General features: G+C 49.0%; 1 protein-coding gene across 2 annotated transcripts in view; it reads right to left on the reverse strand.

The window, feature by feature from the left end:
- LOC119963543 (MOB kinase activator 1B-like) overlaps nucleotides 1-25,334 on the reverse strand; it is a 50,196-nt gene that overhangs the window by 17,784 nt on the left and 7,078 nt on the right. For both annotated transcript variants that reach the window (XM_038792832.1, XM_038792831.1), the window contains exon 2: nucleotides 18,693-18,859. In XM_038792832.1, the coding sequence (XP_038648760.1) occupies nucleotides 18,693-18,859 (167 nt within the window). The remainder of the gene's footprint in view (nucleotides 1-18,692; nucleotides 18,860-25,334) is intronic.

Raw genomic sequence — 25,334 nt, forward strand, 5'->3', positions numbered from 1 at the left:
TCTCCATAGAGATACTGGGCTGGAATCTCCATAGAGATACTGGGCTGGAATCTCCATAGAGATACTGGGCCGGATTCTCCATAGAGATACTGGGCCGGATTCTCCATAGAGATACTGGGCTGGATTCTCCATAGAGATACTGGGCTGGATTCTCCATAGAGATACTGGGCCGGATTCTCCATAGAGATACTGGGCCGGATTCTCCACAGAGATACTGGGCTGGATTCTCCATAGAGATACCGACCTGGATTCTCCATAGAGATACCGGGCTGGATTCTCCATAGAGATACTGGGCTGGATTCTCCATAGAGATACCGGGCTGGATTCTCCATAGAGATACTGGGCTGGACTCTCCATAGAGATACTGGGCTGGATTCTCCATAGAGATACCGGGCTGGATTCTCCATAGAGATACCGAGCTGGACTTTCCATAGAGATACTGGGCTGGACTTTCCATAGAGATACTGGGCTGGATTCTCCATAGAGATACTGGGCTGGATTCTCCATAGAGATACTGGGCTGGATTCTCCATAGAGATACTGGGCCGGATTCTCCATAGAGATACTGGGCCGGATTCTCCATAGAGATACTGGGCTGGAATCTCCATAGAGATACTGGGCTGGAATCTCCATAGAGATACTGGGCCGGATTCTCCATAGAGATACTGGGCCGGATTCTCCATAGAGATACTGGGCTGGATTCTCCATAGAGATACTGGGCTGGATTCTCCATAGAGATACTGGGCCGGATTCTCCATAGAGATACTGGGCCGGATTCTCCACAGAGATACTGGGCTGGATTCTCCATAGAGATACCGACCTGGATTCTCCATAGAGATACCGGGCTGGATTCTCCATAGAGATACTGGGCTGGATTCTCCATAGAGATACCGGGCTGGATTCTCCATAGAGATACTGGGCTGGACTCTCCATAGAGATACTGGGCTGGATTCTCCATAGAGATACCGGGCTGGATTCTCCATAGAGATACCGAGCTGGACTTTCCATAGAGATACTGGGCTGGACTTTCCATAGAGATACTGGGCTGGATTCTCCATAGAGATACTGGGCTGGACTCTCCATAGAGATACTGGGCTGGATTCTCCATAGAGATACTGGGCTGGACTCTCCATAGAGATACCGAGCTGGATTCTCCATAGAGATACTGGGCTGGATTCTCCATAGAGATACTGGGCCGGATTCTCCATAGAGATACTGGGCTGGATTCTCCATAGAGATACTGGGCTGGATTCCCCATAGAGATACTGGGCTGGATTCTCCATAGAGATACCGGGCAGGATTCTCCATAGAGATACTGGGCTGGATTCTCCATAGAGATACTGGGCTGGATTCTCCATAGAGATACCGGGCTGGATCCTCCATAGAGACACTGGGCTGGATTCTCCATAGAGATACCGGGCTGGACTCTCCATAGAGATACCGGGCTGGATTCTCCATAGAGATACCGGGCTGGATTCTCCATAGAGATACCGGGCTGGACTCTCCATAGAGATACCGGGCTGGATTCCCCATAGAGATACTGGGCTGGATTCCCCATAGAGATACTGGGCTGGATTCTCCATAGAGATACTGGGCTGGATTCCCCATAGAGATACCGGGCTGGACTCTCCATAGAGATACCGGGCTGGATTCCCCATAGAGATACTGGGCTGGACTCTCCATAGAGATACGCGGCTGGATTCCCCATAGAGATACTGGGCTGGACTCTCCATAGAGATACCGGGCTGGATTCCCCATAGAGATACTGGGCTGGATTCTCCATAGAGATACTGGGCTGGATTCTCCATAGAGATACTGGGCTGGACTCTCCATAGAGATACCGGGCTGGATTCTCCATAGAGATACTGGGCTGGATTCCCCATAGAGATACTGGGCTGGACTCTCCATAGAGATACTGGGCTGGATTCTCCATAGAGATACTGGGCTGGATTCTCCATAGAGATACTGGGCTGGATTCTCCATAGAGATACCGGGCTGGATTCTCCATAGAGATACTGGGCCGGATTCTCCATAGAGATACTGGGCTGGATTCTCCATAGAGATACCGGGCTGGACTCTCCATAGAGATACTGGGCTGGATTCTCCATAGAGATACTGGGCTGGATTCTCCATAGAGATACTGGGCTGGATTCTCCATAGAGATACCGGGCTGGATTCTCCATAGAGATACTGAGCTGGACTCTCCATAGAGATACTGGGCTGGATTCTCCATAGAGATACTGGGCTGGATTCTCCATAGAGATACTGGGCTGGATTCTCCATAGAGATACCGGGCTGGATTCTCCATAGAGATACTGAGCTGGACTCTCCATAGAGATACTGGGCTGGATTCTCCATAGAGATACTGGGCTGGATTCTCCATAGAGATACCGGGCTGGACTCTCCATAGAGATACTGGGCTGGATTCCCCATAGAGATACCGGGCTGGATTCTCCATAGAGATACTGAGTTGGATTCTCCATAGAGATACTGCGCTGGATTCTCCATAGAGATACTGGGCTCGACTCTCCATAGAGATACCGGGCAGGATTCTCCATAGAGATACTGGGCTGGATTCTCCATAGAGATACTGGGCTGGATTCTCCATAGAGATACTGGGCTGGATTCACCATAGAAATACTGGCCTGGATTCTCCATAGAGATACTGGGCTGGACTCTCCATAGAGATACTGGGCTGGATTCTCCATAGAGATACTGAGCTGGATTCTCCATAGAGATACTGGGCTGGATTCTCCATAGAGATACTGGGCTGGATTCTCCATAGAGATACTGGGCTGGATTCTCCATAGAGATACTGGGCTGGATTCTCCATAGAGATACTGGGCTGGATTCTCCATAGAGATACGGGGCTGGATTCTCCATAGAGATACCGGGCTGGATTCTCCATAGAGATACTGGGCTGGATTCTCCATAGAGATACTGGGCTGGACTCTCCATAGAGATACCGGGCTGGACTCTCCATAGAGATACTGGGCTGGATTCTCCATAGAGATACCGGGCTGGATTCTCCATAGAGATACTGGGCTGGACTCTCCATAGAGATACTGGGCTGGATTCTCCATAGAGATACTGGGCTGGATTCCCCATAGAGATACCGGGCTGGATTCTCCATAGAGATACTGGGCTGGATTCTCCATAGAGATACCGGGCAGGATTCTCCATAGAGATACTGGGCTGGATTCTCCATAGAGATACCGGGCTGGATTCTCCATAGAGATACTGGGCTGGATTCTCCATAGAGATACCGGGCTGGATTCTCCATAGAGATACCGGGCTGGATTCTCCATAGAGATACCGGGCTGGATCCTCCATAGAGACACTGGGCTGGATTCTCCATAGAGATACTGGGCTGGATTCTCCATAGAGATACCGGGCTGGATTCTCCATAGAGATACTGAGCTGGATTCTCCATAGAGATACCGGGCTGGACTCTCCATAGAGATACCGGGCTGGATTCTCCATAGAGATACCGGGCTGGACTCTCCATAGAGATACTGGGCTCGACTCTCCATAGAGATACTGGGCTGGATTCTCCATAGAGATAGGCTGGATTCTCCATAGAGATACTGGGCTGGATTCTCCATAGAGATACCGGGCTGGATTCTCCATAGAGATACCGGGCTGGACTCTCCATAGAGATACCGGGCTGGATTCTCCATAGAGATACTGAGTTGGATTCTCCATAGAGATACTGGGCTGGATTCTCCATAGAGATACTGGGCTCGACTCTCCATAGAGATACTGGGCTGGATTCTCCATAGAGATACTGGGCTGGATTCTCCATAGAGATACTGGGCTGGATTCTCCATAGAGATACTGGGCTGGATTCTCCATAGAGATACTGGGCTGGATTCTCCATAGAGATACCGGGCTGGACTCTCCATAGAGATACTGGGCTGGATTCTCCATAGAGATACTGGGCTGGATTCTCCATAGAGATACCGGGCTGGATTCTCCATAGAGATACCGGGCTGGATTCTCCATAGAGATACTGGGCTGGATTCTCCATAGAGATACTGGGCTGGATTCTCCATAGAGATACTGGGCTGGATTCTCCATAGAGATACTGGGCTGGATTCTCCATAGAGATACCGGGCTGGACTCTCCATAGAGATACTGGGCTGGATTCTCCATAGAGATACTGGGCTGGATTCTCCATAGAGACACCGGGCTGGACTCTCCATAGAGATACTGGGCTGGATTCTCCATAGAGATACTGGGCTGGATTCTCCATAGAGATACCGGGCTGGATTCTCCATAGAGATACCGGGCTGGATTCTCCATAAAGATACTGGGCTGGATTCTCCATAGAGATACTGGGCTGGATTCTCCATAGAGATACTGGGCTGGATTCTCCATAGAGATACTGGGCTGGATTCTCCATAGAGATACCGGGCTGGACTCTCCATAGAGATACTGGGCTGGATTCTCCATAGAGATACTGGGCTGGATTCTCCATAGAGATACTGGGCTGGATTCTCCATAGAGATACTGGGCTGGATTCTCCATAGAGATACCGGGCTGGATTCTCCATAGAGATACTGGGCTGGATTCTCCATAGAGATACTGGGCTGGATTCTCCATAGAGATACCGGGCTGGATTCTCCATAGAGATACTGGGCTGGATTCTCCATAGAGATACCGGGCTGGACTCTCCATAGAGATACCGGGCTGGATTCTCCATAGAGATACTGGGCTGGATTCTCCATAGAGATACCGGGCTGGACTCTCCATAGAGATACTGGGCTGGATTCTCCATAGAGATACCGGGCTGGACTCTCCATAGAGATACCGGGCTGGAATCTCCATAGAGATACTGGGCTGGATTCTCCATAGAGATACCGGGCTGGATCCTCCATAGAGACACTGGGCTGGATTCTCCATAGAGATACTGGGCTGGATTCTCCATAGAGATAGGCTGGATTCTCCATAGAGATACTGGGCTGGATTCTCCATAGAGATACTGGGCTGGATTCTCCATAGAGATACTGGGCTGGATTCTCCATAGAGATACTGGGCTGGATTCTCCATAGAGATACCGACCTGGATTCTCCATAGAGATACTGGGCTGGACTCTCCATAGAGATACTGAGTTGGATTCTCCATAGAGATACTGGGCTGGATTCTCCATAGAGATACTGGGCTCGACTCTCCATAGAGATACTGGGCTGGATTCTCCATAGAGATACTGGGCTGGATTCTCCATAGAGATACCGGGCTGGACTCTCCATAGAGATACTGAGTTGGATTCTCCATAGAGATACTGGGCTGGATTCTCCATAGAGATACCGGGCTGGACTCTCCATAGAGATACTGAGTTGGATTCTCCATAGAGATACTGGGCTGGATTCTCCATAGAGATACCGGGCTGGACTCTCCATAGAGATACTGAGTTGGATTCTCCATAGAGATACTGGGCTGGATTCTCCATAGAGATACTGGGCTCGACTCTCCATAGAGATACCGGGCAGGATTCTCCATAGAGATACTGGGCTGGATTCTCCATAGAGATACTGGGCTGGATTCTCCATAGAGATACCGGGCTGGATTCTCCATAGAGATACTGGGCTGGATTCTCCATAGAGATACCGGGCTGGATTCTCCATAGAGATACCGGGCTGGATTCTCCATAGAGATACCGGGCTCGACTCTCCATAGAGATACCGGGCTGGACTCTCCATAGAGATACCGGGCAGGATTCTCCATAGAGATACTGGGCTGGATTCTCCATAGAGATACTGGGCTGGATTCTCCATAGAGATACTGGGCTGGATTCACCATAGAAATACTGGCCTGGATTCTCCATAGAGATACTGGGCTGGACTCTCCATAGAGATACTGGGCTGGATTCTCCATAGAGATACTGGGCTGGATTCTCCATAGAGATACCGGGCTGGATTCTCCATAGAGATACCGGGCTGGATTCTCCATAGAGATACTGGGCTGGATTCTCCATAGAGATACTGGGCTGGATTCTCCATAGAGATACTGGGCTGGACTCTCAATAGAGATACCGGGCTGGATTCTCCATAGAGATACTGGGCTGGATTCTCCATAGAGATACCGGGCTGGACTCTCCATAGAGATACCGGGCTGGACTCTCAATAGAGATACTGGGCTGGATTCTCCATAGAGATACCGGGCTGGATTCTCCATAGAGATACTGGGCTGGATTCTCCATAGAGATACTGGGCTGGATTCTCCATAGAGATACTGGGCTGGATTCTCCATAGAGATACTGGGCTGGATTCTCCATAGAGATACTGGGCTGGATTCTCCATAGAGATACTGGGCTGGACTCTTCATAGAGATAGGCTGGATTCTCCATAGAGATACCGGGCTGGATTCTCCATAGAGATACTGGGCTGGATTCTCCATAGAGATACTGGGCTGGATTCTCCATAGAGATACTGGGCTGGATTCTCCATAGAGATACCGGGCTGGATTCTCCATAGAGATACCGGGCTGGATTCTCCATAGAGATACTGAGCTGGATTCTCCATAGAGATACCGGGCTGGATTCACCATAGAGATACCGGGCTGGATTCCCCATAGAGATACTGGGCTGGATTCTCCATAGAGATACTGGGCCGGACTCTCCATAGAGATACTGGGCTGGACTCTCCATAGAGATACTGGGCCGGATTCTCCATAGAGATACTGGGCTGGATTCACCATAGAGATACCGGGCTGGATTCCCCATAGAGATACTGGGCTGGATTCTCCATAGAGATACCGGGCAGGATTCTCCATAGAGATACTGGGCTGGATTCTCCATAGAGATACTGGGCTGGATTCTCCATAGAGATACTGGGCTGGATTCTCCACAGAGATACCGGGCTGGATTCTCCATAGAGATACCGGGCTGGATTCTCCATAGAGATACTGGGCTGGACTCTCCATAGAGATACTGGGCTGGATTCTCCATAGAGATACTGGGCTGGATTCTCCATAGAGATACTGGGCTGGATTCTCCATAGAGATACTGGGCTGGATTCTCCATAGAGATACTGGGCTGGATTCTCCATAGAGATACTGGGCTGGACTCTTCATAGAGATAGGCTGGATTCTCCATAGAGATACCGGGCTGGATTCTCCATAGAGATACTGGGCTGGATTCTCCATAGAGATACTGGGCTGGATTCTCCATAGAGATACTGGGCTGGATTCTCCATTGAGATACCGGGCTGGATTCTCCATAGAGATACCGGGCTGGATTCTCCATAGAGATACTGAGCTGGATTCTCCATAGAGATACCGGGCTGGATTCACCATAGAGATACCGGGCTGGATTCCCCATAGAGATACTGGGCTGGATTCTCCATAGAGATACTGGGCCGGACTCTCCATAGAGATACTGGGCTGGACTCTCCATAGAGATACTGGGCCGGATTCTCCATAGAGATACTGGGCTGGATTCACCATAGAGATACCGGGCAGGATTCCCCATAGAGATACTGGGCTGGATTCCCCATAGAGATACTGGGCTGGATTCTCCATAGAGATACCGGGCTGGATTCCCCATAGAGATACTGGGCTGGATTCTCCATAGAGATACCGGGCAGGATTCTCCATAGAGATACTGGGCTGGATTCTCCATAGAGATACTGGGCTGGATTCTCCATTGAGATACCGGGCTGGATTCTCCATAGAGATACCGGGCTGGATTCTCCATAGAGATACTGGGCTGGACTCTCCATAGAGATACTGGGCTGGATTCTCCATAGAGATACCGAGCTGGATTCTCCATAGAGATACTGGGCTGGATTCTCCATAGAGATACTGGGCTGGACTCTCCATAGAGATACTGGGCTGGATTCTCCATAGAGATACCGGGCTGGATTCTCCATAGAGATACTGGGCTGGATTCTCCATAGAGATACAGGGCCGGATTCTCCATCGAGATACTGGGCTGGATTCTCCATAGAGATACCGGGCTGGATTCTCCATAGAGATACTGGGCTGGATTCTCCATAGAGATACAGGGCCGGATTCTCCATCGAGATACTGGGCTGGATTCTCCATAGAGATACTGGGCTGGATTCTCCATAGAGATAACGGGCTGGATTCTCCATAGAGATACTGGGCTGGATTCTCCATAGAGATACAGGGCCGGATTCTCCATCGAGATACTGGGCTGGATTCTCCATAGAGATACTGGGCTGGACTCTCCATAGAGATACTGGGCTGGATTCTCCATAGAGATACCGGGCTGGACTCTCCATAGAGATACCGGGCTGGATTCTCCATAGAGATACCGGGCTGGATTCACCATAGAGATACCGGGCTGGATTCTCCATAGAGATACTGGGCTGGATTCTCCATAGAGATACTGAGCTGGACTCTCCATAGAGATACTGGGCTGGACTCTCCATAGAGATACTGGGCTGGACTCTCCATAGAGATACTGGGCTGGATTCTCCATAGAGATACTGGGCTGGACTCTCCATAGAGATACCGGGCTGGATTCTCCATAGAGATACTGAGTTGGATTCTCCATAGAGATACTGAGTTGGATTCTCCATAGAGATACTGCGCTGGATTCTCCATAGAGATACTGGGCTGGACTCTCCATAGAGATACTGGGCTGGACTCTCCATAGAGATACTGGGCTGGATTCTCCATAGAGATACTGAGTTGGATTCTCCATAGAGATACTGCGCTGGATTCTCCATAGAGATACTGGGCTCGACTCTCCATAGAGATACCGGGCAGGATTCTCCATAGAGATACTGGGCTGGATTCTCCATAGAGATACTGGGCTGGATTCTACATAGAGATACTGGGCTGGATTCACCATAGAAATACTGGCCTGGATTCTCCATAGAGATACTGGGCTGGACTCTCCATAGAGATACTGGGCTGGATTCTCCATAGAGATACTGGGCTGGATTCTCCATAGAGATACCGGGCTGGATTCTCCATAGAGATACTGAGCTGGATTCTCCATAGAGATACTGGGCTGGATTCTCCATAGAGATACTGGGCTGGATTCTCCATAGAGATACTGGGCTGGATTCTCCATAGAGATACTGGGCTGGATTCTCCATAGAGATACTGGGCTGGATTCTCCATAGAGATACTGGGCTGGATTCTCCATAGAGATACTGGGCTGGATTCTCCATAGAGATACTGGGCTGGATTCTCCATAGAGATACTGGGCTGGATTCTCCATAGAGATACGGGGCTGGATTCTCCATAGAGATACCGGGCTGGACTCTCCATAGAGATACTGGGCTGGATTCTCCATAGAGATACCGGGCTGGATTCTCCATAGAGATACTGGGCTGGATTCTCCATAGAGATACCGGGCTCGACTCTCCATAGAGATACCGGGCTGGATTCTCCATAGAGATACTGGGCTGGATTCTCCATAGAGATACTGGGCTGGATTCTCCATAGAGATACTGGGCTGGATTCTCCATAGAGATACTGGGCTGGATTCTCCATAGAGATACTGGGCTGGACTCTCCATAGAGATACCGGGCTGGACTCTCCATAGAGATACTGGGCTGGATTCTCCATAGAGATACCGGGCTGGATTCTCCATAGAGATACTGGGCTGGACTCTCCATAGAGATACTGGGCTGGATTCTCCATAGAGATACTGGGCTGGATTCCCCATAGAGATACCGGGCTGGATTCTCCATAGAGATACTGGGCTGGATTCTCCATAGAGATACCGGGCAGGATTCTCCATAGAGATACTGGGCTGGATTCTCCATAGAGATACCGGGCTGGATTCTCCATAGAGATACTGGGCTGGATTCTCCATAGAGATACCGGGCTGGATTCTCCATAGAGATACCGGGCTGGATTCTCCATAGAGATACCGGGCTGGATCCTCCATAGAGACACTGGGCTGGATTCTCCATAGAGATACTGGGCTGGATTCTCCATAGAGATACCGGGCTGGATTCTCCATAGAGATACTGAGCTGGATTCTCCATAGAGATACTGGGCTGGATTCTCCATAGAGATACTGGGCTGGACTCTCCATAGAGATACTGGGCTCGACTCTCCATAGAGATACTGGGCTGGATTCTCCATAGAGATACCGGGCTGGATTCTCCATAGAGATACTGGGCTGGACTCTCCATAGAGATACTGGGCTCGACTCTCCATAGAGATACTGGGCTGGATTCTCCATAGAGATAGGCTGGATTCTCCATAGAGATACTGGGCTGGATTCTCCATAGAGATACCGGGCTGGATTCTCCATAGAGATACCGGGCTGGACTCTCCATAGAGATACCGGGCTGGATTCTCCATAGAGATACTGAGTTGGATTCTCCATAGAGATACTGGGCTGGATTCTCCATAGAGATACTGGGCTCGACTCTCCATAGAGATACCGGGCAGGATTCTCCATAGAGATACTGGGCTGGATTCTCCATAGAGATACTGGGCTGGATTCTCCATAGAGATACTGGGCTGGATTCACCATAGAAATACTGGCCTGGATTCTCCATAGAGATACCGAGCTGGATTCTCCATAGAGATACTGGGCTGGATTCTCCATAGAGATACTGGGCTGGATTCTCCATAGAGATACTGGGCTGGATTCTCCATAGAGATACTGGGCTGGATTCTCCATAGAGATACCGGGCTGGATTCTCCATAGAGATACCGGGCTGGATTCTCCATAGAGATACCGGGCTGGATCCTCCATAGAGACACTGGGCTGGATTCTCCATAGAGATACTGGGCTGGATTCTCCATAGAGATACCGGGCTGGATTCTCCATAGAGATACTGAGCTGGATTCTCCATAGAGATACCGGGCTGGACTCTCCATAGAGATACCGGGCTGGATTCTCCATAGAGATACCGGGCTGGACTCTCCATAGAGATACTGGGCTCGACTCTCCATAGAGATACTGGGCTGGATTCTCCATAGAGATACTGGGCTGGATTCTCCATAGAGATACTGGGCTGGATTCTCCATAGAGATACCGGGCTGGATTCTCCATAGAGATACCGGGCTGGACTCTCCATAGAGATACCGGGCTGGATTCTCCATAGAGATACTGAGTTGGATTCTCCATAGAGATACTGGGCTGGATTCTCCATAGAGATACTGGGCTCGACTCTCCATAGAGATACCGGGCAGGATTCTCCATAGAGATACTGGGCTGGATTCTCCATAGAGATACTGGGCTGGATTCTCCATAGAGATACTGGGCTGGATTCACCATAGAAATACTGGCCTGGATTCTCCATAGAGATACCGAGCTGGATTCTCCATAGAGATACTGGGCTGGATTCTCCATAGAGATACTGGGCTGGATTCTCCATAGAGATACTGGGCTGGATTCTCCATAGAGATACTGGGCTGGATTCTCCATAGAGATACCGGGCTGGACTCTCCATAGAGATACTGGGCTGGATTCTCCATAGAGATACTGGGCTGGATTCTCCATAGAGATACCGGGCTGGATTCTCCATAGAGATACCGGGCTGGATTCTCCATAGAGATACTGGGCTGGATTCTCCATAGAGATACTGGGCTGGATTCTCCATAGAGATACTGGGCTGGATTCTCCATAGAGATACTGGGCTGGATTCTCCATAGAGATACCGGGCTGGACTCTCCATAGAGATACTGGGCTGGATTCTCCATAGAGATACTGGGCTGGATTCTCCATAGAGACACCGGGCTGGACTCTCCATAGAGATACTGGGCTGGATTCTCCATAGAGATACTGGGCTGGATTCTCCATAGAGATACCGGGCTGGATTCTCCATAGAGATACCGGGCTGGATTCTCCATAGAGATACTGGGCTGGATTCTCCATAGAGATACTGGGCTGGATTCTCCATAGAGATACTGGGCTGGATTCTCCATAGAGATACCGGGCTGGACTCTCCATAGAGATACTGGGCTGGATTCTCCATAGAGATACTGGGCTGGATTCTCCATAGAGATACTGGGCTGGATTCTCCATAGAGATACTGGGCTGGATTCTCCATAGAGATACCGGGCTGGATTCTCCATAGAGATACTGGGCTGGATTCTCCATAGAGATACTGGGCTGGATTCTCCATAGAGATACCGGGCTGGATTCTCCATAGAGATACTGGGCTGGATTCTCCATAGAGATACCGGGCTGGACTCTCCATAGAGATACCGGGCTGGAATCTCCATAGAGATACTGGGCTGGATTCTCCATAGAGATACCGGGCTGGATTCTTCATAGAGATACTGGGCTGGATTCTCCATAGAGATACTGGGCTGGACTCTCCATAGAGATACTGGGCTGGACTCCCCATAGAGATACTGGGCTGGATTCTCCATAGAGATACCGGGCTGGATCCTCCATAGAGACACTGGGCTGGATTCTCCATAGAGATACTGGGCTGGATTCTCCATAGAGATAGGCTGGATTCTCCATAGAGATACTGGGCTGGATTCTCCATAGAGATACTGGGCTGGATTCTCCATAGAGATACTGGGCTGGATTCTCCATAGAGATACTGGGCTGGATTCTCCATAGAGATACTGGGCTGGACTCTCCATAGAGATACTGAGTTGGATTCTCCATAGAGATACTGGGCTGGATTCTCCATAGAGATACTGGGCTCGACTCTCCATAGAGATACCGGGCAGGATTCTCCATAGAGATACTGGGCTGGATTCTCCATAGAGATACTGGGCTGGATTCTCCATAGAGATACTGGGCTGGATTCTCCATAGAGATACCGGGCTGGATTCTCCATAGAGATACCGGGCTGGATTCTCCATAGAGATACCGGGCTGGATTCTCCATAGAGATACCGGGCTGGACTCTCCATAGAGATACTGAGTTGGATTCTCCATAGAGATACTGGGCTGGATTCTCCATAGAGATACCGGGCTGGACTCTCCATAGAGATACTGAGTTGGATTCTCCATAGAGATACTGGGCTGGATTCTCCATAGAGATACCGGGCTGGACTCTCCATAGAGATACTGAGTTGGATTCTCCATAGAGATACTGGGCTGGATTCTCCATAGAGATACTGGGCTCGACTCTCCATAGAGATACCGGGCAGGATTCTCCATAGAGATACTGGGCTGGATTCTCCATAGAGATACTGGGCTCGACTCTCCATAGAGATACTGGGCTGGATTCTCCATAGAGATACCGGGCTGGATTCTCCATAGAGATACTGGGCTGGATTCTCCATAGAGATACCGGGCTGGATTCTCCATAGAGATACCGGGCTGGATTCTCCATAGAGATACCGGGCTCGACTCTCCATAGAGATACCGGGCTGGACTCTCCATAGAGATACCGGGCAGGATTCTCCATAGAGATACTGGGCTGGATTCTCCATAGAGATACTGGGCTGGATTCTCCATAGAGATACTGGGCTGGATTCACCATAGAAATACTGGCCTGGATTCTCCATAGAGATACTGGGCTGGACTCTCCATAGAGATACTGGGCTGGATTCTCCATAGAGATACTGGGCTGGATTCTCCATAGAGATACCGGGCTGGATTCTCCATAGAGATACCGGGCTGGATTCTCCATAGAGATACTGGGCTGGATTCTCCATAGAGATACTGGGCTGGATTCTCCATAGAGATACTGGGCTGGACTCTCAATAGAGATACCGGGCTGGATTCTCCATAGAGATACTGGGCTGGATTCTCCATAGAGATACCGGGCTGGACTCTCCATAGAGATACCGGGCTGGACTCTCAATAGAGATACTGGGCTGGATTCTCCATAGAGATACCGGGCTGGATTCTCCATAGAGATACTGGGCTGGATTCTCCATAGAGATACTGGGCTGGATTCTCCATAGAGATACTGGGCTGGATTCTCCATAGAGATACTGGGCTGGATTCTCCATAGAGATACTGGGCTGGATTCTCCATAGAGATACTGGGCTGGACTCTTCATAGAGATAGGCTGGATTCTCCATAGAGATACCGGGCTGGATTCTCCATAGAGATACTGGGCTGGATTCTCCATAGAGATACTGGGCTGGATTCTCCATAGAGATACTGGGCTGGATTCTCCATAGAGATACCGGGCTGGATTCTCCATAGAGATACCGGGCTGGATTCTCCATAGAGATACTGAGCTGGATTCTCCATAGAGATACCGGGCTGGATTCACCATAGAGATACCGGGCTGGATTCCCCATAGAGATACTGGGCTGGATTCTCCATAGAGATACTGGGCCGGACTCTCCATAGAGATACTGGGCTGGACTCTCCATAGAGATACTGGGCCGGATTCTCCATAGAGATACTGGGCTGGATTCACCATAGAGATACCGGGCTGGATTCCCCATAGAGATACTGGGCTGGATTCTCCATAGAGATACCGGGCAGGATTCTCCATAGAGATACTGGGCTGGATTCTCCATAGAGATACTGGGCTGGATTCTCCATAGAGATACTGGGCTGGATTCTCCATAGAGATACCGGGCTGGATTCTCCATAGAGATACCGGGCTGGATTCTCCATAGAGATACTGGGCTGGACTCTCCATAGAGATACTGGGCTGGATTCTCCATAGAGATACTGGGCTGGATTCTCCATAGAGATACTGGGCTGGATTCTCCATAGAGATACTGGGCTGGATTCTCCATAGAGATACTGGGCTGGATTCTCCATAGAGATACTGGGCTGGACTCTTCATAGAGATAGGCTGGATTCTCCATAGAGATACCGGGCTGGATTCTCCATAGAGATACTGGGCTGGATTCTCCATAGAGATACTGGGCTGGATTCTCCATAGAGATACTGGGCTGGATTCTCCATAGAGATACCGGGCTGGATTCTCCATAGAGATACCGGGCTGGATTCTCCATAGAGATACTGAGCTGGATTCTCCATAGAGATACCGGGCTGGATTCACCATAGAGATACCGGGCTGGATTCCCCATAGAGATACTGGGCTGGATTCTCCATAGAGATACTGGGCCGGACTCTCCATAGAGATACTGGGCTGGACTCTCCATAGAGATACTGGGCCGGATTCTCCATAGAGATACTGGGCTGGATTCACCATAGAGATACCGGGCAGGATTCCCCATAGAGATACTGGGCTGGATTCTCCATAGAGATACTGGGCTGGATTCCCCATAGAGATACTGGGCTGGATTCTCCATAGAGATACCGGGCTGGATTCCCCATAGAGATACTGGGCTGGATTCTCCATAGAGATACCGGGCAGGATTCTCCATAGAGATACTGGGCTGGATTCTCCATAGAGATACTGGGCTGGATTCTCCATAGAGATACCGGGCTGGATTCACCATAGAGATACCGGGCTGGATTCTCCATAGAGATACCGAGCTGGATTCTCCATAGAGATACTGGGCTGGATTCTCCATAGAGATACCGGGCTGGATTCTCCATAGAGATACTGGGCTGGATTCACCATAGAGATACCGGGCTGGATTCTCCATAGAGATACTGGGCTGGATTCACCATAGAGATACCGGGCTGGACTCTCCATAGAGATACTGGGCTGGATTCCCCATAGAGATACCGGGCTGGATTCTCCATAGAGATACCGGGCTGGATTCTCCATAGAGATACCGGGCTGGATTCTCCATAGAGATACCGGGCTGGATTCTCCATAGAGATACTGGGCTGGATTCACCATAGAGATACCGGGCTGGACTCTCCATAGAGATACTGGGCTGGATTCTCCATAGAGATACTGGGCTGGATTCCCCATAGAGATACTGGGCTGGATTCTCCATAGAGATACCGGGCTGGATTCTCCATAGAGATACCGGGCTGGATTCTCCATAGAGATACTGGGCTGGATTCCCCATAGAGATACTGGGCCGGATTCCCCATAGAGATACTGGGCAGGATTCTCCATAGAGATACTGGGCTGGATTCTCCATAGAGATACTGGGCTGGATTCTCCATAGAGATACTGAGCTGGATTCTCCATAGAGATACTGGGCTGGATTCTCCATAGAGATACCGGGCTGGATTCTCCATAGAGATACCGGGCTGGATTCTCCATAGAGATACCGGGCTGGACTCTCCATAGAGATACTGGGCTGGATTCTCCATAGAGATACTGGGCTGGATTCTCCATAGAGATACTGGGCTGGATTCTCCATAGAGATACTGGGCTGGATTCTCCATAGAGGTACTGGGCTGGATTCTCCATAGAGATACTGAGCTGGATTCTCCTTAGAGATACTGGGCTGGATTCTCCATAGAGATACTGGGCTGGATTCTCCATAGAGATACTGGGCAGGATTCTCCATAGAGATACTGAGCTGGATTCTCCATAGAGATACTGGGCTGGATTCTCCATAGAGATACCGGGCTGGATTCTCCATAGAGATACTGGGCTGGATTCTCCATAGAGATACTGGGCTGGATTCTCCATAGAGATACCGGGCTGGATTCTCCATAGTGATACTGGGCAGGATTCTCCATAGAGATACTGGGCTGGATTCTCCGTAGAGATACCGGGCTGGATTCTCCATAGAGATACTGGGCTGGATTCACCATAGAGATACTGGGCTGGATTCTCCATAGTGATACTGGGCTGGATTCTCCATAGAGATACCGGGCTGGATTCTCCATAGAGATACTGGGCTGGATTCTCCATAGAGATACCGGGCTGGATTCTCCATAGAGATACCGGGCTGGATTCTCCATAGAGATACTGGGCTGGATTCTCCATAGAGATACCGGGCTGGATTCTCCATAGAGATACTGGGCTGGATTCTCCATAGAGATACCGGGCTGGATTCTCCATAGAGATACTGGGCTGGATTCTCCATAGAGATACCGGGCTGGATTCTCCATAGAGATACCGGGCTGGATTCTCCATAGAGATACCGGGCTGGATTCTCCATAGAGATACCGGGCTGGACTCTCCATAGAGATAGGCTGGATTCTCCATAGAGATACCGGGTTGGATTCTCCATAGAGATACTGAGCTGGATTCTCCATAGAGATACTGGGCTGGATTCTCCATAGAGATACTGGGCTGGATTCTCCATAGAGATACTGGGCTGGATTCTCCATAGAGATACTGGGCTGGATTCTCCATAGAGATACCGGGCTGGATTCTCCATAGAGATACTGGGCTGGATTCTCCATAGAGATACCGGGCTGGATTCTCCATAGAGATACTGGGCTGGATTCTCCATAGAGATACCGGGTTGGATTCTCCATAGAGATACTGAGCTGGATTCTCCATAGAGATACCGGGCTGGATTCTCCATAGAGATACTGGGCTGGATTCTCCATAGAGATACCGGGTTGGATTCTCCATAGAGATACTGAGCTGGATTCTCCATAGAGATACTGAGCTGGATTCTCCATAGAGATACTGGGCTGGATTCCCCATAGAGATACCGGGCTGGATTCTCCATAGAGATACTGGGCTGGATCCTCCATAGAGACACTGGGCTGGATTCTCCATAGAGATACCGGGCTGGACTCTCCATAGAGATACTGGGCTGGATCCTCCATAGAGACACTGGGCTGGATTCTCCATAGAGATACTGGGCTGGATTCTCCATAGAGATACTGGGCTGGATTCTCCATAGAGATACTGGGCTGGGTTCACCATAGAAATACTGGCCTGGATTCTCCATAGAGATACCGGGCTGGATTCTCCATAGAGATACTGGGCTGGACTCTCCATAGAGATACCGGGCTGGATTCTCCATAGAGATACTGGGCTGGATTCTCCATAGAGATACCGGGCTGGACTCTCCATAGAGATACCGGGCTGGATTCTCCATAGAGATACCGGGCTGGACTCTCCATAGAGATACCGGGCTGGACTCTCCGCCGGTGGGATTCTCCGTTTTGCCGGCGCCCAGGCGGTGTCCCGACAGCGTGAGTCTGCCCCACAGGGGGAAACCCCACTGACCAGCCGGCGGAACGGAGAATCCCTCCGGCGGGTCGGGCAGAAATGTGGTGCGGCGGGGCAAAGAATCCAGCCCCTTGTTTGATAGTTTGAGGAATAAATACTGACCACAGGACCCCAGGATGAACTCCCCCTGTCCTGGGGTGAAGTTCAACTCACACCTACCACCAAAATGTGGCTGGGACCCAGATGTGACACATACACCTAGCTCTCAGTCCTTTAAGAGAAATGGGCGCCAAAGATTGTTCTTTATGACCCACATTGCTCTGTTGTAACAGTGAGCAAGTTGACCATTTTCAGCTGAATAGCCTCCAACCCCATCCATAAAAGTAATTGTGTTTACGCTCTCGGGGAGTCGGTTTATCGAAGGGTTAAGGGCTTTTTAATTCTTTCACGGGGTGTGGACGTCACTGGCAAGGACAGTATTTATTGCCCATCCCTAATTGCCCTTGAGAAGGTGGCGGTGATAGTGGTAAAGGACAAAGGTGGTAAAGGACAAAGTTAAAAGGTAAAAATATCAACTCCCAAATGTTACTAAATGGTCTAAATTTTCTCCGTCACTTACTATTTTTTTTTTATAAATTTAGTGTACCCAATCATTTTTCCAAATAAGGGGCAATTTAGAGTGGCCAATCCACCTAGCTTGCACCTTTTTTTTTTGGGTTGTGGGGGCGAAACCCACGCAAACACGGGGAGAATGTGCAAACTCCACACGGACAGTGACCCAGAGCCGGGATCGAACCTGGGACCTCGGCGCCGTGAGGCAGCAGTGCTAACCACTGCCCCACCGTGCTGCCCTCGTCACTTACTATTGACAGCTATCCATTCATTCAGATCTTCCCCATCAGGTAACATGACAGCCATCCTCAGATTACCACTGCCTAGAGTGGCCTCCGCGTGTTTCAGCAGCTCTTCCTGGTGGGACCCTTCCGGAATGTTCTTCCTCGGTTTGAAGGTCTTGGATGAACGGGTTCCACTGTAAAACAACGAGAGGCCACAATTGAACACGATGTCAACTCAGAATGCATTTGACCTTCTAAAAGCCCACGGCACGAGACACCAGAGGTCCATTCATCCCTTGCGCTCGCTGACCTGCATTGTTTCTTAATCCACTAATGCCTTGATTTTAAAATTCTCATCCGTTTCTCCACTTCCTGTGTCCCCCCTCCCTATCTCCTTCAGTCCCACAACCCTCCTAAAATATCTACATTTTTCCAATTGTGGTCCCCGAATTGCTCCACCACTGGCGGCCATACCTTCAGTTGTCTGGGCCACACACTCTGTATTTTCCTCCCTAAACCTCTCCACCTCTCTCTTCCTTTACTTGACCAAGCTTTAGGTCTCCTGCCCTAATACCTCCTTTACCCAACCCAGTGTCAAATATTATTTGAAAATGCCCCTGTGAAACACTTTGGGATGTTTTCCTATGTTAAAGGTGTTATCTAAATTAAAGTGATTATTGATGAGAAATTAATTCAGTTTGAGTTACGTTCGTACTTGAACCTGAGGGAATAACTGGGAAAACCTGGTCAACAACATCTCAAAATCATTAGACTCAACCAAGCAAATTTGAAAATGGTGATGTATTCCCCAGTGGAGTGAGCCTCTGGAATGTTTCTTTATCCCTTCATGTGATGTGGGCGTCACTGGCTGGGCCAGCATTTATTGCCCATCCCTGAGGGCATTTAAGAGTTAACCACATTGCTGTGGGTCTGGAGTCACATGTAGGCCAGACCAGGTAAGGACGGCAGATTTCTTCCCTGAAGGACATTAGTGACCCAGATGGGTTTTTACGTCAATCGTTTCATTCACTAGATTTATAAATCCAGATTTTTATTGAATTCAAATTTCACCATCTGCCCTGGTGGGATTCGAACCCAGGTACCCCGAGCATTACCCTGGGCCTCTGGATTACTAGTCCAGTGACAGTACCACTACTTCGCTGCCTCTCCATGTGTGGCCTGTCAGTGTGCTAGGTGTTGGCTCTCTGTAGCCCCTTCAGGTGTGAGTTGGACGGGTTCCTGACAGGGGCAGGGGTCACATCGTACAAAAGATCAGTGTCTTTACTGTCAACGCTTGGATCTTCTGGTCAAGTGTTGGTCGGCTGAGGAAGTCGGAGAGAATGTTTCTGGGTATTTTCTTCACTTTTTGGCTTTGGGCTTTTTACTTCCCTCATCAGGGCACTCTGGCCGTTAACCTGCCTGCTCATTTAGTAGAATCATAGGACAGAATCACAGAAAGAGTCAAAAACAATCACAGGAGGCGGCCATTCGGCCCCTCATGTCTGTGCTAGCTCTCCGTGATTGCAATGTGTGACATTATCATGAATGTAAAGAACTGCAAGGGTTGATGTAATGTCTGGATCAACCACTAGAGGGAGCCAGATGTACTACTGTATAAGACATTGACGCTAAGTCTTGGGGGGGGGGGGGGGGGGGGGGGCTGAGAGGTTGAGAAGAAAGCGAGTGAACAGATTGAAGGAAAGATAGTATGGGTGAGAGCAGATCATAGTTTATGTAATAGTGTAGAGATTAGTAGTAGATGAATGTAGATTGTATGTTTATTATCAACTGTGTATTATATAGGAGTAAGTTAATCCAATTAAGTCGTGTCTTGTAGTAGTAGCTATTTTGTGGTCTTTTTGAACACTACGCCAACCATCCTAAAATTAGCAACACAAAGAACCATACAATGCACCTAGTACCTCATCCTTAATCATTCCCTATCGCCCTGCAAATCTTTCCTCTTCAGATAATGATCCACTGTTATATATCAGTAACAGGATGAGTGCTGGGCGATTTTAACATCCCCTTATTGTAGTGAGGTCAGCTAGATCATCAAGGCAATGGCTGTGTGTCAGAGTCAGGCTTTCACTTCCATTTACTATCAGGAAAGTCGGGCTGGAGCTTTTTTCTTTCGAAAAGAGAAGACTGAGGGGGTGACCTGATGGAGTTCTTTACATTTGTGAAAGGTTAGCTGTAGGGTGGATGTCTCCATTTTTGGTGGAGACTGAAATTAGGGGCCATAAATGGAAGATAGGCAATGATAAATCCAGTGGGGAATTCAGGAGCACATTCTTTACCCTGAGGGTGGCGAGAATTTGGAACCCGCCCCCACAGGGAGTGGTTGAGATGAATAGTTTCAATACATTTAAGGGGATTTAAGGGGAAGCTGGATAACCACAGGAGGGAGAAAGAAATAGAAGGTGATAGAGAGCGACAAAGGGAGATGAGAGGAGGTTCGTAAGGAGCATATACACAAGCATGGACTTGTTGGGCCGAATGGCCTGTTTCTGACACATTCATTAAATCTCGCCATGACAAGTGGGGTTCACTAAATCTGGTATCCCAGCCCCACACTGTGAGCCCGACTGATAATCTCAAATTGGTTTTCAGCGTAATTCATCGCACGAGTACAATTGTTTAGCAAGTGGTGTCTGATCCAGGAATCATATCTAATGTTGGATACTACGTTCTGAGGTTTGCAAGCATGGGCTGGTTGGGAACGGTAAATGCTTTGCCTGTTGTTTCCAAGTGAATGAATATGCTGTTTGATAAAATGTGCCAGTTGTTAGGATGTACAGCTATGAATTGACTTGTCAACTAAACAAAAGTTTGGGGCAAAGCCATTGCCTGGCCCATCCCCCATGGCAAGGCCTTTCTCAATCAGAGTCCCCTTGCCAACTAATCAGGACTCACTTCACACATAGTATCAATTGGTGTTTCCTTTACTTTAGCTATTCTTGTGTCTGTCCTGATAAGTAGAAGATGAAAAACTTTGACAGGACATATCACCTTTTTCAGCAATACTCCAGTCCTGGACCACCAAACAACTATTTGATTCCGTAACCCGCCCCAGAGCTCAAAAGATAGTGAATAAAACGCAGATATCCAAGGGAGAAGGAATACGGCCCAGTTAGACTGACACCAATGGTAGGGATAATTTAGGAATCCGTTATTAAGGAGGGGTAGCAAGTAGAAAATAATAATCTGTGCAAGCAGAGTCAACATGGATTTAGGAAATTGAATTTGTGTTTGATGAATCTGTTAGAGCTTTCTGAAGTTGTAAATGGCAGGGTAGATAAGGGGGAGCCAGTGGATGTAGTGCATTTGGATTTTCAAAACACATCAGCTCGGGTAGTAAACAAGACGCTATTATCTGAAGCCAGGAGGTGTGGGGTAATGTATCCGTACGGTTTGGTTAATGGGCAGAAAACAGAAAGTAATGAAATGAAAAAAACAAAACGAAAATTGCTTATTGTCACAAGTAGGCTTCAAATGAAGTTACTGTGAAAAGCCCCTAGTCGCCACATTCCAGCGCCTGTTCAGGGAGGCTGGTATGGGAATTGAACCGTGCTGCTGGCCTGCCTTGGTCTGCTGTAAAAGCCAGCTATTTAGCCCTGTGCTAAACCAGCCCCTACTTAGGGACAAATAGGCCATTTCCAGGCTCACACACTAGTTGGCTACTGTAAAGATCAGTCCTGGTGTCTCAGCTATTTACCAGTCCAGTGATGTCAAGGAGAGGACTGAGTGTAATGGGTCTACTGTGGGAAGGTGAGGAAAACACAAAGATGCTGCAAAATGACAGACCCAGTCAGGTGATTGGGCAATGATGCAGCAAATTAAATATAGAGCGGGTTTTTCCGCCACACCAAAGGAATGTTTTGCAATAGCGGAAGTGACCGGCCATTGCCCAGCGGCAGGATCTTCCAGTCCTATCGTTCGCCCCCCCCCACCCTTCCCCCCCTCCCCTCCCCCAACCGCTGCTGGTTAACCCAGGAAGGGGTGCGTCACCTTTGGCGGGATCTGAAGTTCCACCGCTGGAAAATCTTGACCACAATGAGAGAAGTGGAAAGTTACCCAATTTGGAAGAACAAATAGGAAAGGTGGGAGGCTGGGAAACATTGATATTCAGAGGGTTTCCCTCTGCATGAATCATACAAACTTTAACAAGTAGATACAGCAAGCATCTAGGAAGACAAATAGTACCTTAGTTTATAATTGCAAAAGGATCAGAGCCGAGAAGTAAAGGGTTATAGTGCAGTTGGTGAAACCATACCTAGAACAACATAGAACAAACAGTGCAGAAGGAGGCCATTCAGCCCATCGAGTCTGCACCGACCCACTTAAGCCCTCCCTTCCACCTTATCCCCGTAACCCAATAACCCCTCCTAACTTTTTTGGTCACTAAGGGCAATTTATCACGGCCAATCCACCACCCAAGAGGTCTTCTTATCTACGGAAGGATATACATACTTTAGAGAGAGTGTGAGTATGAGCAAGATTCACCAGACTGATTGCTGGAATGAGGAGACTGTCCTATGTGGGGGAGATTGAGGAGACCAGCCGTTTATTCTCTGGGGTTTATAATAATAATAATCTTTTTGTCACAAGTAGGCTCACATCAACACTGCAATGAAGTTACTGTGGGAAGCCCCTAGTCGCCACATTCCACCGCCTGTTCAGGCACACAGAGGGAGAATTCAGAATGTCCAATTCACCAAACAAGCACGTCTTTCGGGACTTGTGGGAGGAAAGCGGAGCACCCGGAGGAAACACACGCAGACACGGGGAGAAGGTACAGACTACAGACTCCGCACAGTGACCCAAGCCGGGAAACGAAACTGGGACCTGAAGGGGGTCTTGTGACGCAGTGATTAGCCTCTCTGCCTCTGAGCCAGAAACTCCGAGTTCGAGTCCTATAGATTGATTGATTGATTGATTGATTGATTGATTTATTGTCACATGTACTGAAGTCGAGTTGAAAGTATTTTTCTGCGGTCAAGGGAACATAGGCTCACAATTTCAAAACAAGGGGTTAGGCATTTAGGACTGAGATGGGGAATAATATCTTCACTCAGAGGATTGGAAATTCAATCAAAGTATTCAACATTCGAGGGCAGCACGGTGGCCTAGTGGTTAGCACAACCGCCTCACGGCGCTGAGGTCCCAGGTTCGATTCTGGGTCACTGTCCGTGTGGAGTTTGCACATTCTCCCCGTGTCTGCGTGGGTTTCGCCCCCACAACCCAAAAATGTGCAGAGTAGGTGGATTGGCCACGCTAAATTGCCCCTTAATAGAAAAAATAATTGGGTAATCTAAATTTATTAAAAAAAAAGTATTCAACATTCACCCCCTCCACCACCGACATACAGTACCAGCCACGCATACCATCTGCAAGATGTACATCAGCAACTCACGAAGGCTCCTTAGACAGTGTCTTCCAAACCCACAATCTCAGCCACCGAGGACAAGGGCAGCAGATACCTGGGAACACCATCACCTGAAGATTCCCCCCCAAGATTTAATAGTGACACGGAGAGTCCACACCCAGTGAAACAAAGAAATGTAGTTTTATTTACACATGATAGTTACACTACCCGGTCGGTCTCTCCCGGGTCCCTGGCTGGTCGGTGCCTTACTGGTTGGCCTTTTGTACAGAGGTTAATAGAGATACCCCCGCTGCGGGGGGCTCGTACTCCTCAAGGACCACTGGGAAGACAATCATTCCCACCCCGGAGGCGCGTGCGGTTATTACACAAGTCACACACTATCCTGACCTGGAAATATATCGGCCGTTCCTTCACTGTCGCTGGGTTAAAATCCCAGAACTCTTCCTATTTTCCTTTATATTACCTGCTAACTTACACTCATATTTCATCTTCTCCGCCCTTATTGCTTTTTAAATTGCCCATTGCTTGCTTTTAAAGGCTTCCCAATCCTCTAGCTTCCCACTAATCCTCGCCATTTTGTATGCTTTTTCTTTTTCTTCTATGCTGTCCTTGACTTCCCTCGCCAGTGCTCCCCCAGTACTGCACTGTGGGTGTCAGAAGAAGTTAAAAACATAAGAAATAGGGACAGGAGTCGGCCATTTGTCCCCTCATGGTTGGTCTGCCTCTCCATGAGATCATTACTAATCCTCAACCTGAACTCCCCCTTCCTGCATCATCTGAACATCCTTTAATTCCCTTAGTGTTCAAAAATCTACCAATCTCGGGTCGGCACAGTGGCACGGTGGTTAGCACTGCTGCCTACAGCGCTGAGGACCCGGGTTTGAATCCCGGCCCTGGGTCACTGTCCATGTGGAGTTTGCACATTCTCCCCGTGTCTGCGTGGGTCTCACCCCCACAACCCAAAGATGCGCAGGGGAGGTGGATTGGCTATGCTAAATTGCCCCTTAATTGGAAAAAAATATTTGGGTACTCTAAACAATCTCCCCTGGCAACGCATTCCATGCCTGGAACACATTGCCGGGGGAGATTGTGGAAGCAGATACATTAACGCCATTCAAAAGGCACCTTGATAAACACATGGATAGGACGGGTATAGAGGGATACGGCACAAGGAAGGGCTGAGGGTTTTGGCCAAAGATGGTATCATAACCGGTAGGGGCTTGGAGGGCTGAAGGGCCTGTTCCTGTGCTGTATTGTTCTTTGTTCTATAATTTATGGAA

The sequence above is a fragment of the Scyliorhinus canicula genome, chromosome 3 (assembly GCF_902713615.1).
Source record: "Scyliorhinus canicula chromosome 3, sScyCan1.1, whole genome shotgun sequence".
NCBI lineage: Eukaryota > Metazoa > Chordata > Chondrichthyes > Carcharhiniformes > Scyliorhinidae > Scyliorhinus > Scyliorhinus canicula.